The sequence below is a fragment of the Pseudonaja textilis genome, chromosome 8 (genome assembly GCF_049901715.1).
Source record: "Pseudonaja textilis isolate UNSWEBS1 chromosome 8, rPseTex1.2, whole genome shotgun sequence".
In the NCBI taxonomy this organism is placed as follows: Eukaryota; Metazoa; Chordata; class Lepidosauria; order Squamata; family Elapidae; genus Pseudonaja; species Pseudonaja textilis.
The window spans coordinates 17,549,523-17,572,523 of NC_141997.1; the positions used below are offsets into that span (position 1 = coordinate 17,549,523).

At 37.3% G+C, this 23,001-nt stretch overlaps 1 protein-coding gene across 1 annotated transcript; it reads right to left on the reverse strand.

Annotated features, from left to right (window-relative positions):
* Nucleotides 1–1,802: 1,802 nt before the first annotated feature.
* LOC113440867 (magnesium transporter NIPA1) lies at nt 1,803–20,173 on the reverse strand. Its single transcript, XM_026707518.2, has 5 exons — nt 19,847–20,173; nt 13,838–13,885; nt 10,972–11,062; nt 9,389–9,549; nt 1,803–6,023 (listed from the first exon to the last, which is right to left on the reverse strand). Exons 1-5 carry the CDS (start codon nt 20,010–20,012, stop codon nt 5,512–5,514), a joined length of 978 nt encoding a protein of 325 aa, XP_026563303.1. The 5' UTR covers nt 20,013–20,173; the 3' UTR covers nt 1,803–5,511.
* Between the last annotated feature and the right edge of the window lie 2,828 nt (nt 20,174–23,001).

The window sequence follows — 23,001 nt, forward strand, 5'->3', positions numbered from 1 at the left end:
AATATATATAAAGGAAGAGTGAACGGGTTGAAAAGGATTGAGAAATTTAAGTTAGTTGAACTGATAAAATCCTCAAAAAGAGGAGAGAGAAATTTAAAGAGCAAATTTAATGTATGATACAACGTGAACATGTTCAACACAACATTTTCTGGAAGAGTTGAAAGGTACAGACAAATATAATGGATGGTGTTGGCATAAAGTTCATATAGCTCTGGTTTTTTCTCTCATGCTTTTAAATTTATTTGATTCACAATTCTGTTTCTTATCCTGAAAGGAAGTTTGCATGAATTTCTAGTCTTTATAAAGTTTATGAAATTCTGCAAAAATTTAGCCCCATTCCACCCACTAGTAAATTATGTTTCAATGAATTCTTACAGCAAACAAATTTATAAACTTATAAAATTGTTTACAAGTGAACACAGGCTCTAAATAGTAGAGTTAAACATAGCACTTTTATGCATATTTCAATATAAGAGTGAACATTGATTTGAATAATCAATATATTCAAATTGGCAGAAAAATGTTTATATCCATGTATAGGTTATGCTAGTTCCTGGTCACTTCAGAATCCAATGAAATATACAATTTGACTATGGAAGCCTAAGTGTTTATATAGAACTGTATCAGGTGTTACATACATAAACTCTGGAACATGCTACTCAAGAGAATTAAAGAATCTTTGGTAAATCATTATACGTTATAATGAAATGCTTTAAGATTGTACTTGGTTGTAGTATGCTTCCCACACAGCTCACTTAAAACATGTTAATAAACATGAGTTAAAATTCCTTTAAGTTTTAATTCTATCATCAACCCATCTACAAATTATGATAATCTTTTGCTTATTTGTACTCTATAACTATCATTAAGTGTTGTACCTTGACTCTTGACAAATGTATTTTTTTCTTTTTATGTACACTGAAAGCATATGCACCAAAGACAAATTCCTTGTGTGTCCAATCACACTTGGCCAATAAAGAATTCAATTCAATTCAGTTCAATTCTGACTGCAGGGAATGTGCCTTTTTAATTTTTTAGTTCTTTCTGCCTGAATTTGTGTAGTATTATGTATAAGCCAGACTCACATTTCTTAGAACAAGACAAGCATGGTTTGCTATGGATGAATGTGATCAATGTGGCCAGTGTATATGAATCAAGTAATATCCTAGTAAGAGTATGTTGAGGTTTAAGGAAGACCAAAGTTCAAGAGATACCAGCACATTTATTGCCCAGTATGGCATACCATACCTAAAATTGCAATAATTTAATCACTGCATCTTAAAAAAAATATAGTAAAATATTAACAAAAAAAGATGCATTTAAAAAATCAGGAAATGGAAGTAAGGCCCAATGCTAATATCATCGTTATTGATGACTATTCTAGAGAGAAGCTTAAAAGGGAGAAAAAAATATTATTTGTTAAAATAAGTAGCAAAAATAAGTATTTCTATATGTATCATTTAAAAAGTTAGAAGCTACATGGAATGCCAATATATACATTACAACTTTCTGGAATCTAGCTTAAAAGGCTGTCTCAACTTAAAAGGCATCAAACTCAAAACCAAGATTATGTATGTTATCCTTGTCAAAAAGTTTTCTCTATCGATAATTCCTTACTGAACAGTAATAGCAGCACAAAGAAATTTGGATGGTAGAGGGCATATACCCACAGTTTGCTTCACCATAGTTTATTGTATAAGCTATGATGACTAGTTCATGCAAATGAACCCAAAGCCAAAGATTTAGTGCGATGTGTTATGGTGTCAGTTGATTCTCAATTAATTGCTGGCGGCTGGTAGATGTCATCTAGTAGTTTAATCGTTTTAGATCAAGATTATGTAATACTGGTAGCTTGTACATAATAGCTTGGTTTTTCTAAAACATTTTAACTTGTCGGAACAAGATTCTACTCTTTAATGTTATATACATATAAATCAAATACTTCTAAATTGTAACACTGCTTAAAATTACATGTTTGCCCTGAAGCTTTATTTGAAGGATAGTAACATCCTTTTTAGCATTCTAAACAAATATTAGTTATCCCAGCCAAGATGTCCTAGTAAATGTCTCAATCAATAAAGAACAGCTGAAAGGTTTTCAAAGTGTATACAATTTTACATGTGCATTAATACAGTATGCTAGGATAGCTATTTCTTCACAGAGAGAAAAAATGGCATAAATAATAAGCTATAATTTGTGACAATTTAATAATAATAATAATAATAATAATAATAATAATAATAATAATAATAATAATGATTCTAGAAAAGTCAAACCATGTACCTAAATATGTTAAAGAAAACTGAAAAGCTAAAAAAAATGTGACTGTCAAGCATACAGTATTTTGTTTAAAAAGTAACATTGGGAAAAGTTTTAATCCTGATTATGAATATGAATACTGATTAACTGCAAGAGCTAAAACCTGTACCAACTTGTTAGAGCAAAATGCTATAAGCATTCAGAATTTTCTTTGATATGCATGATACCTAGTGAATGGATCGCAGCTCAAGCAAAACTCTCTTCAATTGGAGAGACTCAAACATTTTTATCTCCTATGTATTAACGTGTTTCTTCTAACCTCTCTCTGTACATGCTACACATTTCAGGAAGATTTTTTATCCATCCATTCACATTTAGAAATAATGACTGCCTTATAAGCTACCTAAAACCACTTGGGAGAAGTGGATATTTCTTAAATAAATGAATAAATAAGCAAGCCAAACCAGTGTTTGCACATTAAAAGTTGATTAAAGGTTACTTCAGAAGTTATTTTTTAAATGCCATTTTGTTGAAGTTATAGCATGCATTTCCTCTACCCCATGTATGTACAGCGTGAAAAGGATCTGTCCACTTCAAACATGACTCGATGTCTAAATCATTCCGATGGGGGGGAAGAAGCCAATCTGTTTATGGACTCCTACCTTGGTATTTAGTGGGCTCTTTGCACCATCAGACAATATATGTGTGTTTTCTTTTAAAAGATAACTAGACTTCAACATGATTTATTTCCAAAGAAATTTCTTTGAGTCCAATACGTAGCCTCACAGGTATTCTCAGAAAATAAAAAAGAGTCTGTGACTATAAGCCAATGCTTTGTTCTAAAGTATGTTGACCCAACCATAAAAACCATAAACGTCAGCTTGACTAGTAGGAACAACACAGTGTGGTAAATGGAAAGAGTTCCCTATTGGCCTTTGTTAAATTGTTGTTTTATGACCGGCTACATTCTGATCCACATTTTTCTTCCCATGGTGTCCATTATAGGAATGAGAAGCCCCATTCAGGCTGCACCTGTAATGCATTCTCAAATATTTAATGTTCTAAGTGTTCAACTAGCTATTAGTATGGGTTTTAATCATTTTAAAATACATACCATACATACGTGGAGTCAAATAGTCTTCATCCCTAATGTACAAAAGGTATGTCTGGTTAAGCTATCTTATTTTGGAAAGTCATCTCCAATTTGCAATTTTCAGAATTTAAAAGGAATCATAAGATTTCTACACTGATTGCTTATATTGATTGAGAAAAACAGCCATTTTGTACAACCTTGTGGTTGCACTGCAAATAACGTTATTGTCAGAAACTACTTGTAAAGATAAAGTATGCTTGAAGGTGCAGATTGACACTAACAGTTGGCGTCTGTTCCTAATTTTGATTATGTCGAAACAATAAAATGTTTCACGACATAATGACACAAGTGTCATACAGTATTTGTACTTGCATCATGACATCACAAAGTATATAAGGACAGAGTTTGTACTGGGCACATGATTTGTTTCTTGTTCCCTTCACAAATATTTTTGAGTCAAGTGCCTCCTTAGTTCAGAAGTTTCAAATGCAGTGATTTTAAAAAGTAATGCAAGCTTACAAGTTCAACAAAATGACATACAGAATAATAAATAAAACCTGGTCTGGCAAAGTATACATGTACCTATTTATACAGTATTTCTTTGACACTGACACAAAACTGCTTTTTCTATGACAGACTTCACTATTGTTAATTCAAGTCATAATAAGAACCTGCAAACACACTCATATCTATTGAATCAAAGACGACCCTTAGTTTCTGAATCAGAAAATGTTCTTTTACTGAGGTTTTTATACTTGGTACAACTTTAAAACATGTGGACTTTAACTTCCAGAATTCTGGGAGTTGAAGTTCACACTTTTTAAGGTTGCCAAGGTTGAAAAACACTGGTATTGTGGAAACAGAAGTCCCATTGTTTTTCTCTGTTCTTTCTAGTGAGTGACAACAATTTCCAGGCCCTGCAGAAGAATCACTTATTTTTCCCTTAACCGAACAACATTTTTCTTTCCTTTTAAAAATTCCTTTATAATGCCTCTAAACGTGCCAGTTCAAAAGCTGACAAAAGATGCTATACATAGTTTACTGGAATTTGTTAGGGAAAACTTTCTAGGGAACATAACTGAATATGAACTAATATAATAGAATACTTCTGTTCTAAACAAACGCCAGTTGGAAGTGCATAGAAGTTACCCCATAATTCAAATATTGTATTAGTGTCTCTGCTTTGTTAAGATTGATAAGCATGAGGACACCCAAATATTAGAGAACATGAACTGTCCCATGAAAGTGATCTTATCAGAATAGAAAAGGCACTGAAGTAGTTTCCAGCTGTTTACAAATGATCTACCAAAAAAGGTAGAAAGTAGTTATTATCTAACGCATTCCTCATATTGTTTTATATGAAATAAAAGCTCTTGAATTAATATCATGTGTTAACATACATTAAGTGATTCATGTGAACAAGAGGCATAGCTGTCAACTAAGTGCTGCATTTACTTAGATTTGTGAGCAACTTTGTGAGCTGGTATGAGAGAGAACGTATGTTAAGATATAAACACACTGCCCTAGTTTTGGACATAATTATGAATTCTATGTCATCGGTCCAAATTACAAAGGTAGAGAAAGAACAAACCATATCAACACACAGTCTGTAGCAACCATTGTGGAATCTTCAAATACACCTGGAAGAATACTGAAAGCTGAATCATAACTGTGAAGGTAAATAGAAAGAAAGCCCAATCTAGTATCTGAAGTGTATTTACATTTTTTAAAAGGGCTATTGATCACTCATGGCATCTGCTCAGTTGTATACACAAATGTTGACAGTTGATTCACACAACCAGAAGATTCTGGGTAACCATTTGAAAAGATTCCTGGTTCTTCATAGACCAAAATAATTCAATCCTACACTACATAGATAATCTTTAAGGATAAAGAAATACATCAGCTTCTGTGGTGATGCAATTCTTATCCTATTTGCTATGAGGTTTATAAAATCATTTGATACCATAAGATACAAAGCATGACAATAGTCCTAAGAAACTGAATTAAGAACACTAATTCATTTCACATATTCCAGCAAGGAATGAAAGGCGATGTTATTTTCAAAGTTTAGAAATTAAAGGCTATCATTTCTGGGGCCTAAAAATTGAAGACACTATCATTCTCTGGATTACCCAATTCATTTGAACGTTAAGAATTTAATCGGTCTTCATATTAGGCTTATTCAAATCACCAATATTGAAATTGAATTCTTTGAAGACTTGTATAAGAACGATTCCAATAGATACAGTGGTGAACCCACAAGCCATCCCCAAGAAGTCAACAACACCAACATTACTCCATTCTCTGAACAAAATGGCTGACGCCAGCAAGACAAGAGTGGTGAATACTACATAATAGATGGCACCAAACACTGAGGAATCAAAACATTCTAGTGCCTTATTGATGTACCTAAACTGAATTATTATACTACACCCCAATACTGCTAACAGAACCAAACAAAGATATAATGCTCTTTGACTTGATGGATTATTGTGAAAGATATCTTGAGCAGCCAGTCCAATTCCTTTTGTACTAGGCACAGTGAAACTTCCTAACAATGAGCAAATACTGATGTAAACCATAATGTTAGTGGGTCCATGGGCTGGTGCAATCCAAAAGATAAGCAGAAGCAGCATGAGAAGCACAACACAGAGGTAACCCACGAATACTGAAAAACAAAAAGAATATAATAGCACAATTAAGTTCAACTAAATGATATTTCTTGAAAACAATTCTATTTATATGATGCATATCCAAAATGCTAGAAATCACAATGATCCATACTGCACATTGTTTATATAGTGACATTAACTCACACTGGCTTTATCTAGATCACGGGTCACTAACCTTTTGGACCTCAGGGACCACCAAACTCATAATTTCAAATCCCGCGGACCACTAATATGAATTTTGACTGACTGTGGCTCTGGAATATGGAACCTGCCCATGGTGGGGTGGGAAATCTCCGCTGTAGGGGCTGGCACTTTTAATGTGCAAATTTGCAGGTGGTGCAATATGTAAAAAGCAGCGCTGCCCTCACCAGCCAGGACGCAGTAATGGTGCTATTGCATCAAGAGGGGGCTGGAGGCACAGGTGGGCTGAAGCTGCGATGATGATGGTGGAAGGTACAGGAGTGCTGCACTACTTACATTTGTGTGGCACTCCTGCACCTTCCAGCTCACCTCTCCTGATCTGGGCTTTTCCTTGATGGCTGCGAGCTGTAGGGATGGCCTGGGGCAGGAAAAGTACCGGCTGCCGGTGGTGGGAGGGGGTGGAATGGGCTCACCATCCTGTTCAGAGGTCCGGAATGGGTTGTTGTCAGATTTCTCGTCCCCCTCGGCGCTCTGCTCCGCTGCCTCCCCCCCATGGTCCCAGCCATTGCTGCCCGGGGAAGGCACAGGAGAAACATAGCTTTCACTGGGGTGAAAGAGCGGAGATCGAGGAAGGTACAGGCAACAGAAGACGCAAGCTGCCACCTTTGAAAAGCGCCGCTTTCTGTTGCCTGTGCCTTCGCTGATCTCCGTTCTTTTGCTCCAGCGAGAGCTATGTTTCTGCTTGCTTTCTTTTCCTGTGCCTTCCCCGGGCAGCGATGGCTGGGGCCATGGGGGGCGGGGGGGGGGCAACAGAGACTGAGCCTGGAAGAGCGCGGAGAGTTGCGGGCGAGTGCCGGAGGGTCAGAAGACGCACTCAGATGTCTCTCGGGGAGTCCTCTTGTGTGTGTGTCAAGCCCAGAAAAGCTCAAGCTCTTGCCTGCACAAAAAGCAACCAGGCAAACTATGAGACTTCCAAGGTGCTCAGCTCAACCCAATCTGGAGTTCCCGGCAATCCCACAACAAGCTGGCAGTGAAAGTCGGATGCCCAGACCAAAACAGCAAAAGGAAGACAGGCTCCTAATAAACCCCCTTTACCCCCACCTTCACCTCCACCCAAGAGGACTCCCTGAGGCTAAGCTTCAGGTTTCTCCCAAGCACTTCCAAGCAGAGAAGGGTCCCTCCCTATGTGGAGGCCGAAGGGGGGCGGGTGTTGAGCCCAGAAAAGCTCGATATCTTGCCTGCACAAACAGGTTTCTGCATGTTCTGGCCATCTCCATCAATGCTTCAGCCCACCTGGGTCGCCAGCCCTCTCTTGCTGCAACAGCACCATTACCTCGTACTGGACAGCAAGGGCTGCACTGCTTCTTGCAGGTTTGCGTTTGGCTGAAGGGTGGGGGCCAGCGAGTGGGTGGGCCATGTGGGCGATGCAACCTTATGTTCCCGCGCAACCTGGATTAATTGCTTTGGGGAGTGCTTTGGGGGGCACAATTTTGGGGTGGACCACCAAAATTTTCTCACAGACTACCAGTGGGCCATGGCCCACCAATTGGCGACCACTGATCTAGACAACTTTCCAAATCGTATTTTGTAATAAACTTCATCATCAACCACCTAGTAGGGATGTATTACTATTATCCTTCTCATCTTTCCTACTACCTATTTCCTTAGATTTTTATGCCATAAATTTGCTGTTTGTATCTCATGATTTATGTTGATTACTTTTATTTAGTATCTTATTATGATTTATGTTGATTATTTAGTATCCTATAACTATCACTGAATGTTATATGTTATGATTTATGATTATTGTATTTTATGATTATGATCATGTTCTATCACTTGTTGCTTGTATGTACACTGAGAGCTTATGCACCGGAGACAAATTCTTTGTGGGTCTGATCATACTTGGACAATAAAGAATTCTATCTATCTTAACGGTTTTTAGAGTGAAATGCCCTTTATCTTTTAGCTGACATGTCAATGTAATGAACTATACACTAACACGTTTGGAAAGGATTGAGTTTGGAAAGACTACATTTGGAAGTACTGTGAGGTTTCCTGTAAATGGTCATTCCTTTTCTTATTAAGTTCTTATTTTCCCTCTGACTCAAACCCTGGTGTTTATCCTAAATTGTGCTCTGGTTTTGATAGTCTGTTATTTAATTTATTATGGCAAATTATGCTTTTGATTCAGAAAATTGTTCTTTTGAAATGCATATCTCTGTTTATATGGAAACTAAATACTGCAGAGCATATTTAAATTATCTTCCATGTTATTTATCATGGGCCAGACAGTCATCTCACTCTTCCTTTATCTAGAAATTGTCTGAAATCATACGACCATAACTTTATTTTTTAATTTCTTCAGAGAGACAAAACTATAGTCCATAGTTTGCATTATCATTTTATGATAATCACAAACAGCTTATTAATCATACCTACTCTTGGAAGCAGTCAGTGGTTTGCTCATCACTGAATCAACTATGTTGTATTTAGATGTTCCCCAATTTGGAGGTACAATTTCCAGATTTTACAGCTATCATGGTCTTTAGCTAAGAATCTGGGATGCTATAATCCCAAACACAATTGGAAGAGACCAGTGGATTGATTCCTTTTATGTATAAAGTACACTGAAATAATTACAAGAAAATACATTCTCCTTTATTCTATGAGTTCTAACAATAAGTTTACATCCAAAACCATTATTTATTATTTTAATTTCCAGCCTTCCTCGGTTGAATTTATAAATTTATAGAACTTATTTGTAACCCTAAGTAATAAAACTGCTTAAATTCCATTGACTGAAATTATACAGAAGTACAATTAATTCAATCTTTATTATTTAATGGATTACATAAAAATCTCTACCAGATAGGAAAACAAGCTTATTTTAAAGCTTAAGTAATTTTTTTCTTTAATTTTTTTTATGTTATTCTTGCCTTATACTGTACCTATTGGAAAACTTGCAAATCTAACTTATTTGGTAGTAAAAAAAAAAGGTAGTTATGCTTAGGACTGTGGAGCAAACGAGTTTCATAATTAAATATCAAAGAGGAGGGAAAATGATGCATTCCTTTGACAACAAAAAGTTGTTCAGCAATTTTTACAAAGTACAAAGTAAGCCAATGTTATATGTTGGAGCAACTTACACTTTTTTTTTCATTTTTGTCTTGTGACTCAGATTTACTTGTCAACATGGTTAACCCAAAGAATTAAGTACCTGGATTTGTAAGCTTTTCCTCAAGCTCAGCCTGAGTGGTGACACTTTCAGACTTTGGAGAATGAATGATGAGAACCACAGAACCTGCGCAACTCAGGAGGCAGCCCAATTTGCCCAAAATGTTCAGTTTTTCTTTCAGTAGATAGGAAGCTAAAATGGACCTTAGAAAGAGAGGGTCAGAGAGAAAAATTGTATCTGAGTTCTCTGTTGTAAGGCAGACTCTCCACAAAGGGGAGTTCCAAAAATCAACGTGGCAACTATGTGATGGAAATCCTAACCTTTTTTTTTTTCATGATGCACATAAAGATAGATCATTTAGTTATGGCCATTTTCTTCACAGTTTGATTGCTCTTGTGGATGTCCCTGCTGAAGGTTAAGAAATTATTCAACAGTTTTTCTTTCAGGAGAGTTTTCTTTATTGGTTTAAACTAGCGTTTCTCAGCTTTAGCAATTTTAAGGTGTGAACTTCTCTCCAAATTCCCCAGCTAGCAATGTGGATATATTTCAACACTTAAGTTTGGTCTGGCAAGTGGGAATGCGAGATAGGAAAGGAGTGCTTCCCCATGCATTTTGTATCAATGAAAAATACCGACTGGATTTCTCCTGCAAATTACATGTGGCATTTTTTAAAGTACCAGAACATTTTTGCAGCTGCTGATACAGGATATGTTTTCTTAACAGATCCAACATGACTGTGCAGCACCAGAGATGTAAAACCTTTTTAAAAAAACCATCTACCTTCAATTTTTCACCTTGAGAGTCACTTCATGATTCTTTGGATAGAGAGAGGACAGTGCCATTTGTAGCGAAAATGTCCAAAAGGAATATAATATCTGGACATTAATTTAAATATTTATTTGAAAAAGGATAGCTATCTGAGGCACAGTCCTAGAAGTTTCACTCTGTCTTCTTTCTGTAACTTGCTGGGGATCGAATCATTTTTTAGCCCTGGATACAATTCAAGTAACACCAAGAGAGTCAGTTAACTAATTGAAAAATTCAGAGGATGGAATTCATTTAGCCAGGATCTCTGAGAATCAAATGACATTTTATTTGAGTGGTTGAGAGGTTTACACATTTTACATTTCCGTATTTGCGCATGTAAACATAAATATGTTCACAGTAAACCTTTGAAAATGGCTTTCTTTGCAAAATAAATAAATAAAAGCATCTGCACTTTTCAGAGGACAGAAAGAAATCTAAAAAACAACTAATGTATTTTCCTTAAATTAAGGATCAAAGGGGAAGATAAGGGGGGAAAATTAGGTCATTTTTAATGCAAATTACTAGAACAGATGAAAAAAATTAAATACTTTTGGCACTACTAGTAAAAATAATAATAATTGCAAAAACAAAAATTAACATAGTTATCTAGAACAGAGGTCTCCAACCTTGGCAACTTTAAGATTTGTGGACTTCAACTCCTAGAATTCCCACAACTCCCAGCTGGCAGGAGAATTCTGGGTCCACAAGTCTTAAAGTTGCCAAGGTTGGAGACCTCTGATCTAGAAGATACAGTAGTTACTCAGATGGATAGCCTCATTTGAAGAAAGGGAAAAAAGATAGAATAAAAAAATCCTTACCCAAATGGGACTCCAAGTGCTCCAAGTGGAGTCACAAGAACAGTAGGAACTGCAGTATAAGCTAAGAAATTCCCAATCTGGCCAAGTGCCACTGTGGAAAAAAAAAAACACAAATATGTGAACAGAAAACAAAACAAAACATTTCATTATTTTTTGAACAACTGACTTAGACTGCAGGGTTTTGGTGGTTTATTGCTTTATTACCTCACTGCTTGGCAGCTTTATTTTTTTATGATTTCCTTCCTATTTTAACCTGCTGCATGTTTCTCTGGCTGCATTTTAGTTAAATGGTATGACTGTCCTTTATATTCATAGGCAGGAAAACTAGTAAATAGTGAGGAGGTTTTTTCTTTTCTTTTAGCCTTAAAGAAGTAGCAAGAATGATGGTACTGTCATTAAAGCCACAATCGCTATATTTCCATATCTAAATCACAATACTATATTACCCCTCTCCCCCCCAAAAAACTTGACAATTGCTGACTATAGCTGGCTAATGATCCATTAATTTTGGATCTTGAGAAGGGAAAAGTTGAGCATCCATAGCTCTGTAACTCAGAAGCAACACTCTGATTTTGCTTCTGGCTCCTTGTTTGAAACCCTGATAAACCAGTGGGACAATGGGGACATGAAAATGTTAGGATGCTGTATGTTACATGCAAGCAACATCAAGACTGATAGCAGTAGAACAAGATGGAACACACTCTGGGCTATGGTTCAGACTTGCAAATAGCATGGATTTAGGTACTTTGCACCAGTCTCATCCTGATGCAAATGACACACAGCATTTAATTTCTGCCATTTGTACAATTACATCACAATGTATTGATATTATGTGCCATTCTTCAGGTGCCAGTGACTACTATTTTCATCTTTCCACAAAATCGCATTGACTATTCTTAGGCCTCACTAAATTGTTTATTTTTGTGTGTGTGTGTGTGTGTGTTTGTATACGTGTGTGTGTGTGTGTGTGTGTGTGTGTGTGAAATAATCCTGAACGCTGGCAGTGCAGACCAGCGGTCATCAACCTTTTGGACCACAGGGACCAAAACTCACAATTTTAAATTACATGGACCAGAGACCCTGGGAAAATCCCGCCCCCCCAAAAAAAATCTGCAGGAAAATTCTCCACCCCATTTTCCTACCAATCGATCATTCTTTATTTGGGTTATAGGATTCCGTCTCCAGCTTCGTTCTCAGGGGGAAAGAGGGAAAGAGAGAGAGACCTTTGGCTTCATGCAAGGAAAGCAGCAGAAGTCTGTCTTTCTCTCCCACAAGCTCCGCCACAAATGAATCTTTGCCAGCACAGCCTCTTGGAGCATGATGCCTTGCAGGGTCCCAAAGACTAATTTCTGGTGGAGCTTGGGGGAAGAGAAAAAAAAGCCTTTTGCTGCTTTCCTTGTGTGAAGACAAAAGCAGAAGAAGAAGAAGCAGAAAGAAGCAACCCAGTGGCCAAGACAGGTGCGTGGGGAGAGTGGGGCAAGTTCCCCCCTCTGCCCTTTCCCCTCTCCCATCACTACCTTGTGTTGTTCGCAATGCAAGCAATGCAAGCCTTGTGTTCGCATAGGCCATGTGGGCGGTGCAGCCTTGTGTTCCCTCACAGCCTGGATTAATTGCTTTGGGGGATGCTTTGGGGGTGACATTTCTCTGCGGACCACCAAAATTTTGTCGTGGATCACCACTGGTCCCCGATCCACTGGTTGGTGACCACTGGTGTAGACGATATTGAACTAAAATGAATCCTACTCTGCATTGATATAAAGTATTTTGATACCTTCTCAATACATTTTATGCTAGCTGAAGGTTCCATTTCCTAGCACCTTATTTCAGCCTTTTCCAATCTGGTGTTTTCCAGGGGTGTGTGAATTACACTTTTGGGGCATTCCAAGTCTGCATGGCAACCCTGATTGGAAAATTTGAAATTGCAATATATCTGTAGGTCAATAAATTGATATATGTTTAAGCAGGATTATAATATCATCAGCCAAACAAAAGAATTACAAGCTATCTAAATTGTTACACTCGTGCTGTTTAGGTTTTTCATTGTTGTTGTTTTCAAAAGTTCATTTCCAGATGACAATATTTAAATAAACTTGGCTTATTTTGAAAAAGATAGCAGAAATAGTCTCGATTAGTACTTGCATGGGAAAAACCACAATATCCCAAGGCTATTAATTAGACCACAAGTCAAAATGTTGTTTTGGAAAAAAAAGCACTGGAAAATCAGTTCTGATATTGCTGCTTAATAAACTACATAGACAAATTCATAAAAGAAGTTGAGCTTAACTTCAGTGAAATAACTTGTTTTTAATTCAGAAAATGTGACTGCAAAATAGTAACTCTTAAGAAAAATAATCTATGCATTGCTCATACATTCTTGTGTCTAACAAGATGATTCCAGGTACATTCTAATTCAACTTTCTCCAGTCTGGTTCCTCAAGATGTGTTTTTGATATGAATTATTTCCAGCAATTATCACCCAATATAGCTGGATGGCAAATCATAGATTTTGACTCTCCCCGTAGATGTTTCCCTGGATAAAATCAATTTTATACTTAAATTATGTTGCCCGTGAGGAATATAGTTTAGCCAAAGCTACCATATCCTGTTTGTGAAATGAATGAATATGCTGCCAGCAAGCAAACTATCATGAAAAATACCAATGAAACAGTATCCTTATATCAAAATATGCTAGACTGATCGTGTCAGCACCTTTCCTTTAAATAGTTATATTGGACCAGAGTTATGATCATATGAACTGCTCATCATATGAATAAGAATTGTTGTCTAATACATCTGGATAGAACAGTACAGTCCTTCAATATGGTTTTAAGATGTAAAATTGTTTAAATATAGAAGATGTACTTACTTGCAATAGTACCTGACCACCACACTATATCAGTTAAATATGAAGTCCCTGGATAGGTGAAAAATAAAAATTGGATCATCAGTTTAAATAATATATATTTTATTGGTACAATTTTCTAAAGATACAGATACAGATACAGTTAATCAGAAAATCAGAGTTGGAAGGGATCTTGTAGGTCATCTAGTCCAACCCCCCGCCCAAGCAGGAGACCCTACACCATTTCTGACAAATGACAGTCCAATCTCTTCTTGAAAGTCTCAACTGATGGTGCTCCCACAACCTCCGAGGGCAAGCTGTTCCATTGGTTGACTGTTTTCACTGTCAGAAAGTTTCTCCTTATTTCCAGGTTAAATCTCTCCTTGTTTAGTTTCCATCCATTAATCCTTGTCTGGCCCACAGGAGGTTTAGAAAATAGCTTGACCCCTTCCTCCCTGTGGCAGCCCCTCAAATATTGGAAGACCATTATCATGTCTCCCCTGGTCCTTCTCTTTACTAGACTAGCCAAGCCCAGTTCCTGCAACCGTTCGTTGTATGTTTTAGCCTCCATCCCCTAATCATTCTGGTTGCTCTTCTCTGTACTTTTTCTGGAGTCTCAACATCTTTTTTATTAATGTGGTGACCAAAACTGGATGCAGTACTCTAGGTGTGGTCTTACTAAGGCTTTATAGAGTGGTATTAGTACTTCCCTTGATCTTGACTGTATCCCTCTGTTAATGCAATTTAGGATTGCATTAGCCTTTTTGGTGGCTGCTGCACACTGCTGGCTCATATAGCTTTAACAATATGTTAACTTTACCACTACATCACCTTACAGAGTTATTTAACTATGATGCATGAACCAATGCAAATCTTTCTTGTGAATACAACCATAATCAGCATTACTTTTTATAATTGGTTTCTAGTGAAGATAATCAGTCATGACCCTGGTGTGGTTATTAATAATCCAGCTCTTAAGAAAATAGATACACACCTGGTTCACCCTTGCCCTAAATCAAATGATTGATATTAAAATATTTTCAAAACCACAAAATAATTTTTGAAATTGTTCTTGAGCATCACTATTGAGGCTCATCAATTGAGAAATGGATATAAATATATATTTACCTATGCCTTCAATGTTTATGAAAAAAATGAATTTGAATTGTTTAAAAGTGCATAGATATTCTGTTTCTTGCAGAATGTAACATAATCATTACACCTGTTTCTAAGATTTGAAATATCTTTTGTAATCTTGGTATGTCTTTTCAAGAGATAATCTGTTCTCATCTTCTACAGAAATGAATAAAAGTGGTAATGGAAGTGAAGCTTCCACAAGCACTTTTGCCTAACTGCCATTTTGTGCCTCAGTTGACTACAGTACAGAAAATACTGGAGGGCACAAACAATTATTGCCAAGTCAGTACTACCTAATCAAAACCCAACTTCCATATTTTATCCAAAATGTGCATTGTTTAGGATTTCAGTATTTGAGATTATTCAGTAAGGAAAAGCATGAAGCCCAATGTGAATAGCTGAACTAATGTGAATAGCTGAAAGTCTACAGAGATACTCAGTCATTCAGGTCATGGCTGTCTTAAATTATTTTTTCCAAAGGCAACTGGATTATGGTTTTTTTTCCCTTGAAGAAGATGTTTCATCCAAGAAACTTCATCAGTTCTAGCTGCATTAATGTAAATAGTTAACTCTTCTTTGTAAAATTGACATTGCTAATGTTAATCTGTTTCCCCCTCTGTCAAGACAATAGGACAAGAAATCATCCAATTGATGGAATTAAAACATACAGTAGAATGCATTTGTTCACTTATTGGATGATCAACCTGAAGAATGTATTACATAGATTTCTCTTGACTTTACTGGGTTTAAAAGCAAACTAAAAATGTGCATGAAGAATTAGAGAATATTAAGTCTTGAAGACTCAATATTTATGATGGGTTTGAGGGACCCTGCCTCTCCATATTAAACAAATACTGGGTTAAATTTCAATCCAGTGGGTTCTTATGTTCTTCCTAGTCTCCAAATTATATTTCTTTTAAAAAAAAACTGACAAAAACTGATGCATTTAAACTATTACTTTCATAATATTTAAAAGAAAACAAAAACAATGACAAGTGAACCAAATAGGCTCTTTAAAAATTCAATCTTACTTTTTTGTTCCAAATTGTTTACACAAAACAAAAGTGGAACATGAATTTATGACAAGTGACTGTGGAAAATGCAAACTAAACATGCTAGATGAGTACAAAATACTGTCAGCTGGTCAGGATGAGCTTCAAATAATTAGCTGCTTGTACAAATCAAGTAAAATTTGTTCCTGAAGCAAGCAAACAAAGAGATTTTTCTTTTACAAACAGTACATAGTTTTCTATTTTTAAATTACTCTTTGATACCCTGTTTCTCTAACAATACGGCCTCCCCCAATAGGAAGTCCCAGCATGTTTTATAGGCATGAAATGAAATTAAGCCCCTCCCCCCAAATTAAGGCCTATATTAAAACATGCAAAATGGGGGGGAATGGTGGTGGTGGGGTTTTGCTGTTAGGAAGTACTTTTGTTGCACACCCGTATATAGTGCTGCCTGTGTTGACCCCAATATGAAGTGCCCCACCAATGCCGAGGTCAACATCCAAGCCATTCCTGCCCGCCCGCCCAAAGATGCAAGGGGGGGAATTAAGTCACCCCAAAAAAGATGGCCTAGCCATTTTTTCTGGGCTCAAAAAAAAAATAAGACCCGGCCTTATTATATGAGAAACATGGTATTTCGATGCTAATTGAGTTATTCCTATATCTCAGTTATGAAAGGGGGAGATTTTGAAGGATAAACTATCTGAAAAGAAATCAGTCACAACTTTATATTGCCCAGTGTATTTGATATCGTACTTGTATATAATGCCATTAGTTATTTTTTTGAAATAACACACACACACCAACAAGAGTTAATGAAGCTCTAACAACAGAGATGCTGCTGAATATATGGTTATAATTTGACATTGCTCTTCTATCCCATCTCATTTTCCTAGAAGAGTCATCTAATTGCTTAACTGCAAGATAAGCACAAAGCTGGATGTGGTTAAAAGTTGTTTAGATCACATAACTAGTGGCTCTTTGTTGATCACAATTTAATCTAGTTTATGAGGAGTCAGAAATCAAACCAAACCATGACTTTAAATGTTATGCAATCAAGTCAGTATACAAGGTTTATTTTTGAGAACTTAAAAATTACTGAGCATGTAAAATGTTATAACTTCCCTTGCAATACATAATCAAGTTCCTGTACATGTGGGATATCAAGAATACACAAGCCACCATGTAGTCCATGTGGTATGCATAGATTAAGTAGAGTATTCTTATATTCTTGTCCAAACAAAGTGGATAATATTTCTTAGTTTAATTACTCTTAATTCCACTATTCTTCCCAGGAACATAAATCTACTATAAGGTAGAACAAATCTACTGTACATTTGTACCTGGATCTTCCAGTTCCTTATACAATAAATACCTAAATATACATTGGAACATGAATCATCATTTCAGTGAATTTCCAACTATATTTCTTAAGTAACACAATGCAAAAAAGTCTGTACTCATAAGCAAATTAATATATATTTGCAGTTTCGTCTGCAGACATGGGAACAGTTCTATACTAGTTTTCACTTTCTCCAGAATGAAACAAGTACACTCCATATTAATTAATTAATTAACCCTAACCTGTAAATAAAACTGGTGATGCAGTTGGTCAGTTATGTGAGTTAATGATTACCTGACAAAAATTATTAAGATACTTAAGTTACCTTGAATACAGATAGTCCTCAACTTATGACCACAATGGGACCCAAAATTATGGTTAAGTGAGAAATTTATTAAGTAAGTTTTGCCCCATTTTGTTATTTCTTTTGCCACATTTGTTAAGTGAATCACTGCAGCTGTTAAATTAGTAACACAGTTGTTAAATGAATCTGGTTTCCCATTGACTTTGCTTATCAGAAGGTCAGAAAAGGGGATCATATGACCTTGGGACAGTGCAACTGTCAGTTGTCAAGCATCCTAATGTGAACCATGTGACCATGGAGATGCTATAACGGTCTTAAGTGTGAAAAATGGTCCCAAGTCCCTTTTTTCAATGCTGTTGTAACTTTGAACAGTCACTAAATGAACTGTTGTAAGTCAAGGACTACCTGCACAAGTTATTCTCTAATTTGAAGAGAAACCTGTCAAAATAAATTACTATTTACTTTGTTGTTTTAATATTTCATTTATTAATCTTAAACAATCAAATAGCTGGATTTTAGAGATTAATATTTTGGTACTAGGTCTATCTAGGTAGGGGAATCACAGAAATATCCAATACTGTAGAGTTTAGACTGCTCCAATACTGTATAATAAGACTGCTCTGGAATGCAGAGCTTAATGGCCTTGTAATAGAATTGGGAACAGACTAAAATCCAAGTATTCCCCCAAAGACCAGTTTGGTATGCTAGAGCTTATATTAGAAATGTCAGTATCACCTTTCTACCCTTATTTCAGAATATAGCTATTCTTAACTTTAGGTATTCCTATAAGAGTATATAGTCCTTTCTCAGTGAATGAGCTTACTGAAAAAAATGCCCCATTAACAGAAATACAATTAAATGTGGATTTGGGAGCCTGTATGTTTGCTTTATTGAGGATACATAACGATCATTACCAAAGGTCAAAGAACAGTGCAAATGGCTATAGAGCCCTTTGGGAGTAATGGATGAATTATGTGTATTTTGCAAATATAAAGTCCTTTATGTGCCACTTAGCAAACCATTTCTGAAACTATGATCAGATCTACATAATGCATTATGATATGGTATACTATCCTTTTTATCTATTGCTTTATAAGAATCCAGATGGTAAATGTACTTTAAATTACAGGAAGGTAAATGTCTTCATAGTATGTGCAATGTGAAAGTGGAACCAATTATTCTAGAGAGATGGTGGGTCTTCGTTGGATGTATTCACACAGAAACTGGGTAACCTAGCATCTTTTGGATTCCTGAACGGATTAGATCTGACTAAACCAACATTTTTCAAACTTGGCAATTTAAAAATACGTGGACTTCAAGAGCCAGAATCCCCCAGCCAACATGGTTGATTGGGGAATTCTGGGAGCTGAAGTCAGTGCATCTTAAAAGTTGCCTAGTTTGAGAAACACTGATGTAAATGGCCTTGTCTAAACTCAGTGATTCTATGAGAAACCCTTTGGTGTTAATTTTTTTTTTTTAAAAAAAACATAAATTCAGATTACAAATGCAAAGTACAAACTTAAACTGAGTCTATAGCATCTGCTGGACTAAGGGACAAATCACATTCGAAATCCTGAAAAGGCTGTGTGAACCCCGGCCCCTGACATATGGGAGATTTTATTTAGCGTTCATGGCTCAGTTAATAATCCTTTTGCAAATCAAGTGCCCACACTCACCCTGCAGGCATAAAGGCACTGACTTTTGAAAAAAAGTACAGATATCATTACAAACTTGAAGAAGAAAACAATAAAGGAGGGGGAGTGGCTGGATTGGAGAGCTGAAGGGTTAGCCTTCGTGGTGGTTGTGCTCCTGACCCAACCCGGAGGAGGAATGCAAGGTGTATTCGCAATGGACGTGCTAAATACTTTGGTGTGCTACTGCCTAAAGCCAAAGATAATGCCTTGGAACGAAGCAGTCTCTTTTAAAGCAGGCTTCCCCAACTTAGCGCCAGGATTGGGAATTCTGGGAGTTGTAGTCCGACACCTCTGGAGGCACTGTGTTGATCGGGGAAGGCAGTCTCGGGGCCTGGGTGTATTAAATATTTTGGTTTAATCGCTCCCGGAGGGTGACCTCCGTGCCAGGGAAGCAGGAGCTCCGGGAAAAGCGGCGTACGAAAGCCGGGGTGGGCTCGGCCAAGTGGGAGGAGATGCCCGCAGAGGATGCTAGCTGTTGCAAAAGCCATCAAGAGCGTTTCTGCTGCAGCCCCGAAGCATAGAAAGGGACGGGGACCAGGGGGGCCCTACCTCGTCCTCTTGCCCGCACGATGCCTTTTTTCTGCAGCACGAACGTGGAGCCATTGACCAGGCTGGACACCACAGCCACGCTCAAGCCCAGGGAGACCGCAGCGGGACCGGGATTCGGCGAGCCCCCGTCTCCTGGAGCCGCTGCTGCGCCCACAGCCATCCTCATGCCCGGGCGGCGGTGCCAGCACCAAGGACGCCCAGCTGCTCGCCCAGCCTCTTTCTTTCTCCTCTTTTCTCCTAAGCCGGCCAGCAAGCAGCAGCGGCTCTGCGGGATCCGCCCTAAACCACAAACTCCTCCTCTCAGCGCTGGTTGCTGCTGCTGCTGCTTGCGCGCTGCTGCTGCTGCTGCTGCGATGCCGGCGCCCTCTGGCACCAGAAGTCCCCTCAATAAAACCGAGGGGTCTCTGCCCTGACAGCCGAGGGAAGTGGGAGGAGAACCGAGGGCGGGCAGAAGACCCAGTCTCTGTTCTCGGCAGTCCCTGGCAAGGACAGGCGGCTCAGAAAACGGCGCGACGGTGCGAGTGAGTAAGTGGCCCGCACTCTGCATCATGACATCATGGCCTTGCACCATGACATCATGCTCAGGCAGGCCGGTGGCGTCAGTCAGAACACAGAGCTTAGCCTTAAGAGTATTGTTACGGGCTGGAACCGTTGCTTTTTTTAGCGCTGAGGTGTCTCCGCAAAGCAATCATCGCATGCAAATTACGGGAAACTTTGCCATTGAAATCTTCAATTCTATCCAGGATTCCCCCCCAAAAAAAAAAAAAAAAAAGATAGCAGGTCTCGTGAAAACGAGGCTGCCCTTCCAGGAAACAGTTTTGACGGTTGTAGAAAAAGAACGAAAAGAGTCCAAAAACGCGTTCAGCCAAAAGGATCTTATTCCGCTGTAGCTTCAAATCACAAGGTCACAAAAGTTTTCCCTGAGCCTGTGAGGAGAAAATATTGCAGGGAATCAACGCATCCTCTTGCCTAAAATATGTTCTACTGATCTTAAATATGCATACATAAATAGCAGAGGCCAGTGGATACAATGGTTTGGTTTTGTTTATCTGATGATCTGATGATTATTATCTGATTATCTGACATTTTCATTTGAAGAATGAGATTCCGCACTCAATCTACCAACATTCACCAGGGCTACCAGCAGATTTTTCTTGAACTTTGAGGGAAGGAGAGAGAGAGATAATTTTCTTTCATTTATTCCTGAGTAGCGATTAAGTGTTTATAAAATCTGAAGTTGAAAATATTTAAAAATAAAAAAATGTTATGTATTGTTTACTATAATTAAAAATCCACATTTGGGCAATTTCTGCATTAGACTAATTCAGAAGATGTGTACCCACAAAACATTTCTATCGACAGTGCAGTAGAAGTGTCTCTTAATTATGAAGAAATCCCAAACTCTTAATATATTTCTTTAAAACCCTGCTTAAAGCCATAGCAGATAGGAACTGGAGGCAATCATGTATATAATGTACTCTACAGCATTCTTTTAGGACCTGGACCTGGCCCATCCTGGTCTAGGAGTGTTTATGGAGTCTTTTTGAATGTTGTTGTTTTGTCCATGGGGTATATTTTTAACAGTGTTTTTAATTATGTATTTCATACATTGTAAAGTCCCTACAGTCTTTACAGAGTTGGGCAGTCTTAAAAATCCAATCAATTTAATCACCTCTATGCCCCAATAAGAGTCCATTAATATAGCATCTCTGACTGATAATCATATGAGCCTTAATTTAAACAACTCCAACAAAGGACAGTCCAGTATCTTAACTTGAACTTGAGAAATGAATAGTTTCATTTAGAAAAAGACATTTTAGACAAAGAGATTTATTTTGGACCATTTCATTTAGATGAAAGTGTTTAAACTAGAATTGCAGGAAATACCTCTTAATCAGAAAAAAAACCCCAAATATCTTTATATACTATTCTTCTTTGTTCATGTGATTAACACCCAACTTTTCTACTCCTATTCTCTTTTCCTTTTCATTACTTTTATTATATCAAACAAATTAACATAGGGAAAAATTATATATGTAGCATGATTACCAACATACCATGATCTGCATAAATAAATGAAGTAAGCCAGCCAGCCTGGGAAATTATGTTATAAAAAGAGTGCTACCAGCACCATTCTAATTGGACTGTATTACTCAAATATCTATCCCATTCCCTCTTCATGGCAGAAAAATGTACTGAGTTGTGAAAAAGCCCACATTGTGCAGTGCTTCGTAAACTAGAAATGAAAACATTCATCACCCAATGAAGTGATGAAAATGGGGTTTCAGCAAAAAGGTGCTATGTTTTCTAGTTCTCCCTTTATTGGGAAAGGAAATGCCATTCCTTTTAGGCAATAGATTATAACATACATGTATGCTGGGGCATGAACCCACACGCAGATATTTTGTTTGATTTTATTACTCAGGCTAAAAGACAGAAGCAAAATAAGTCAAAGGTCTTTTGAGGTGTCCATTCTAGATTTTGGGCTGTATAAATTGTACAATATATACTTCTGCAAGAAACAATTGATTACTCTTCTGCCATCTGAATAGAACAGATGTCTCCAATTCCATTTACTATGGCAGACTCTTGTCCTATAATTGTCCTATTTTTGTCCTTGGCCCATAGAACATTATCCTCGTATCTTCTTCCTAAACAGCTTTAATTTGAGTCCAAAATGTGTCTTGTTTTAATTCATTGCAGTGCCTGGAGAATAATGCCTCCATCTTGAGTTGTTTATGGATTCTTTATTTAATTGAACCCTTTTATTGGCATTTTAGTAGGGAATGGGGTTACATGTTTAATTGGCTTCACTGATTCAATTATTGTAAAATGGTTCGTTTAATTAGCTGGCAATGTTTGTTTTTAGAATTTCATTGTATGAACATTTGAATTATGGGCTGCCTCCAATATTTTGATGTTTTACTTATTCTAAATGGGATGTTTGCTCTATGACTTGTTTAAAAGTGTACAATAAGGAGGAAGTGGGCTTTTCCTGTTTATTTGCCAGTGTTCATTGATTCAGGCATTTCCCAACTCGCTAAGTTCCCTGGCACTTGATCAGTTTCTGTTAACCAACTATATTCAGTCTACAGCCATTGGCATCTGTAACCTCCTCCTCTGTGGGTGACTTACAAAATAACAGAGTTGTAAGG

What these genes read in the sequence shown, in the direction of transcription:
- LOC113440867 (XM_026707518.2), bottom strand. Translation starts at nt 20,012, where the DNA reads ATGAGGATGGCTGTGGGCGCAGCAGCGGCTCCAGGAGACGGGGGCTCG. An exon ending in GTGGTCAGGTACTATTGCAA is followed by an intron (nt 11,063 to 13,837) that starts GTAAGTACATCT and finishes TTTTTTCCACAG; the next exon opens with TGGCACTTGGCCAGATTGGG. An exon ending in GGAAAAGCTTACAAATCCAG is followed by an intron (nt 6,024 to 9,388) that starts GTACTTAATTCT and finishes TTTGTTTTTCAG; the next exon opens with TATTCGTGGGTTACCTCTGT.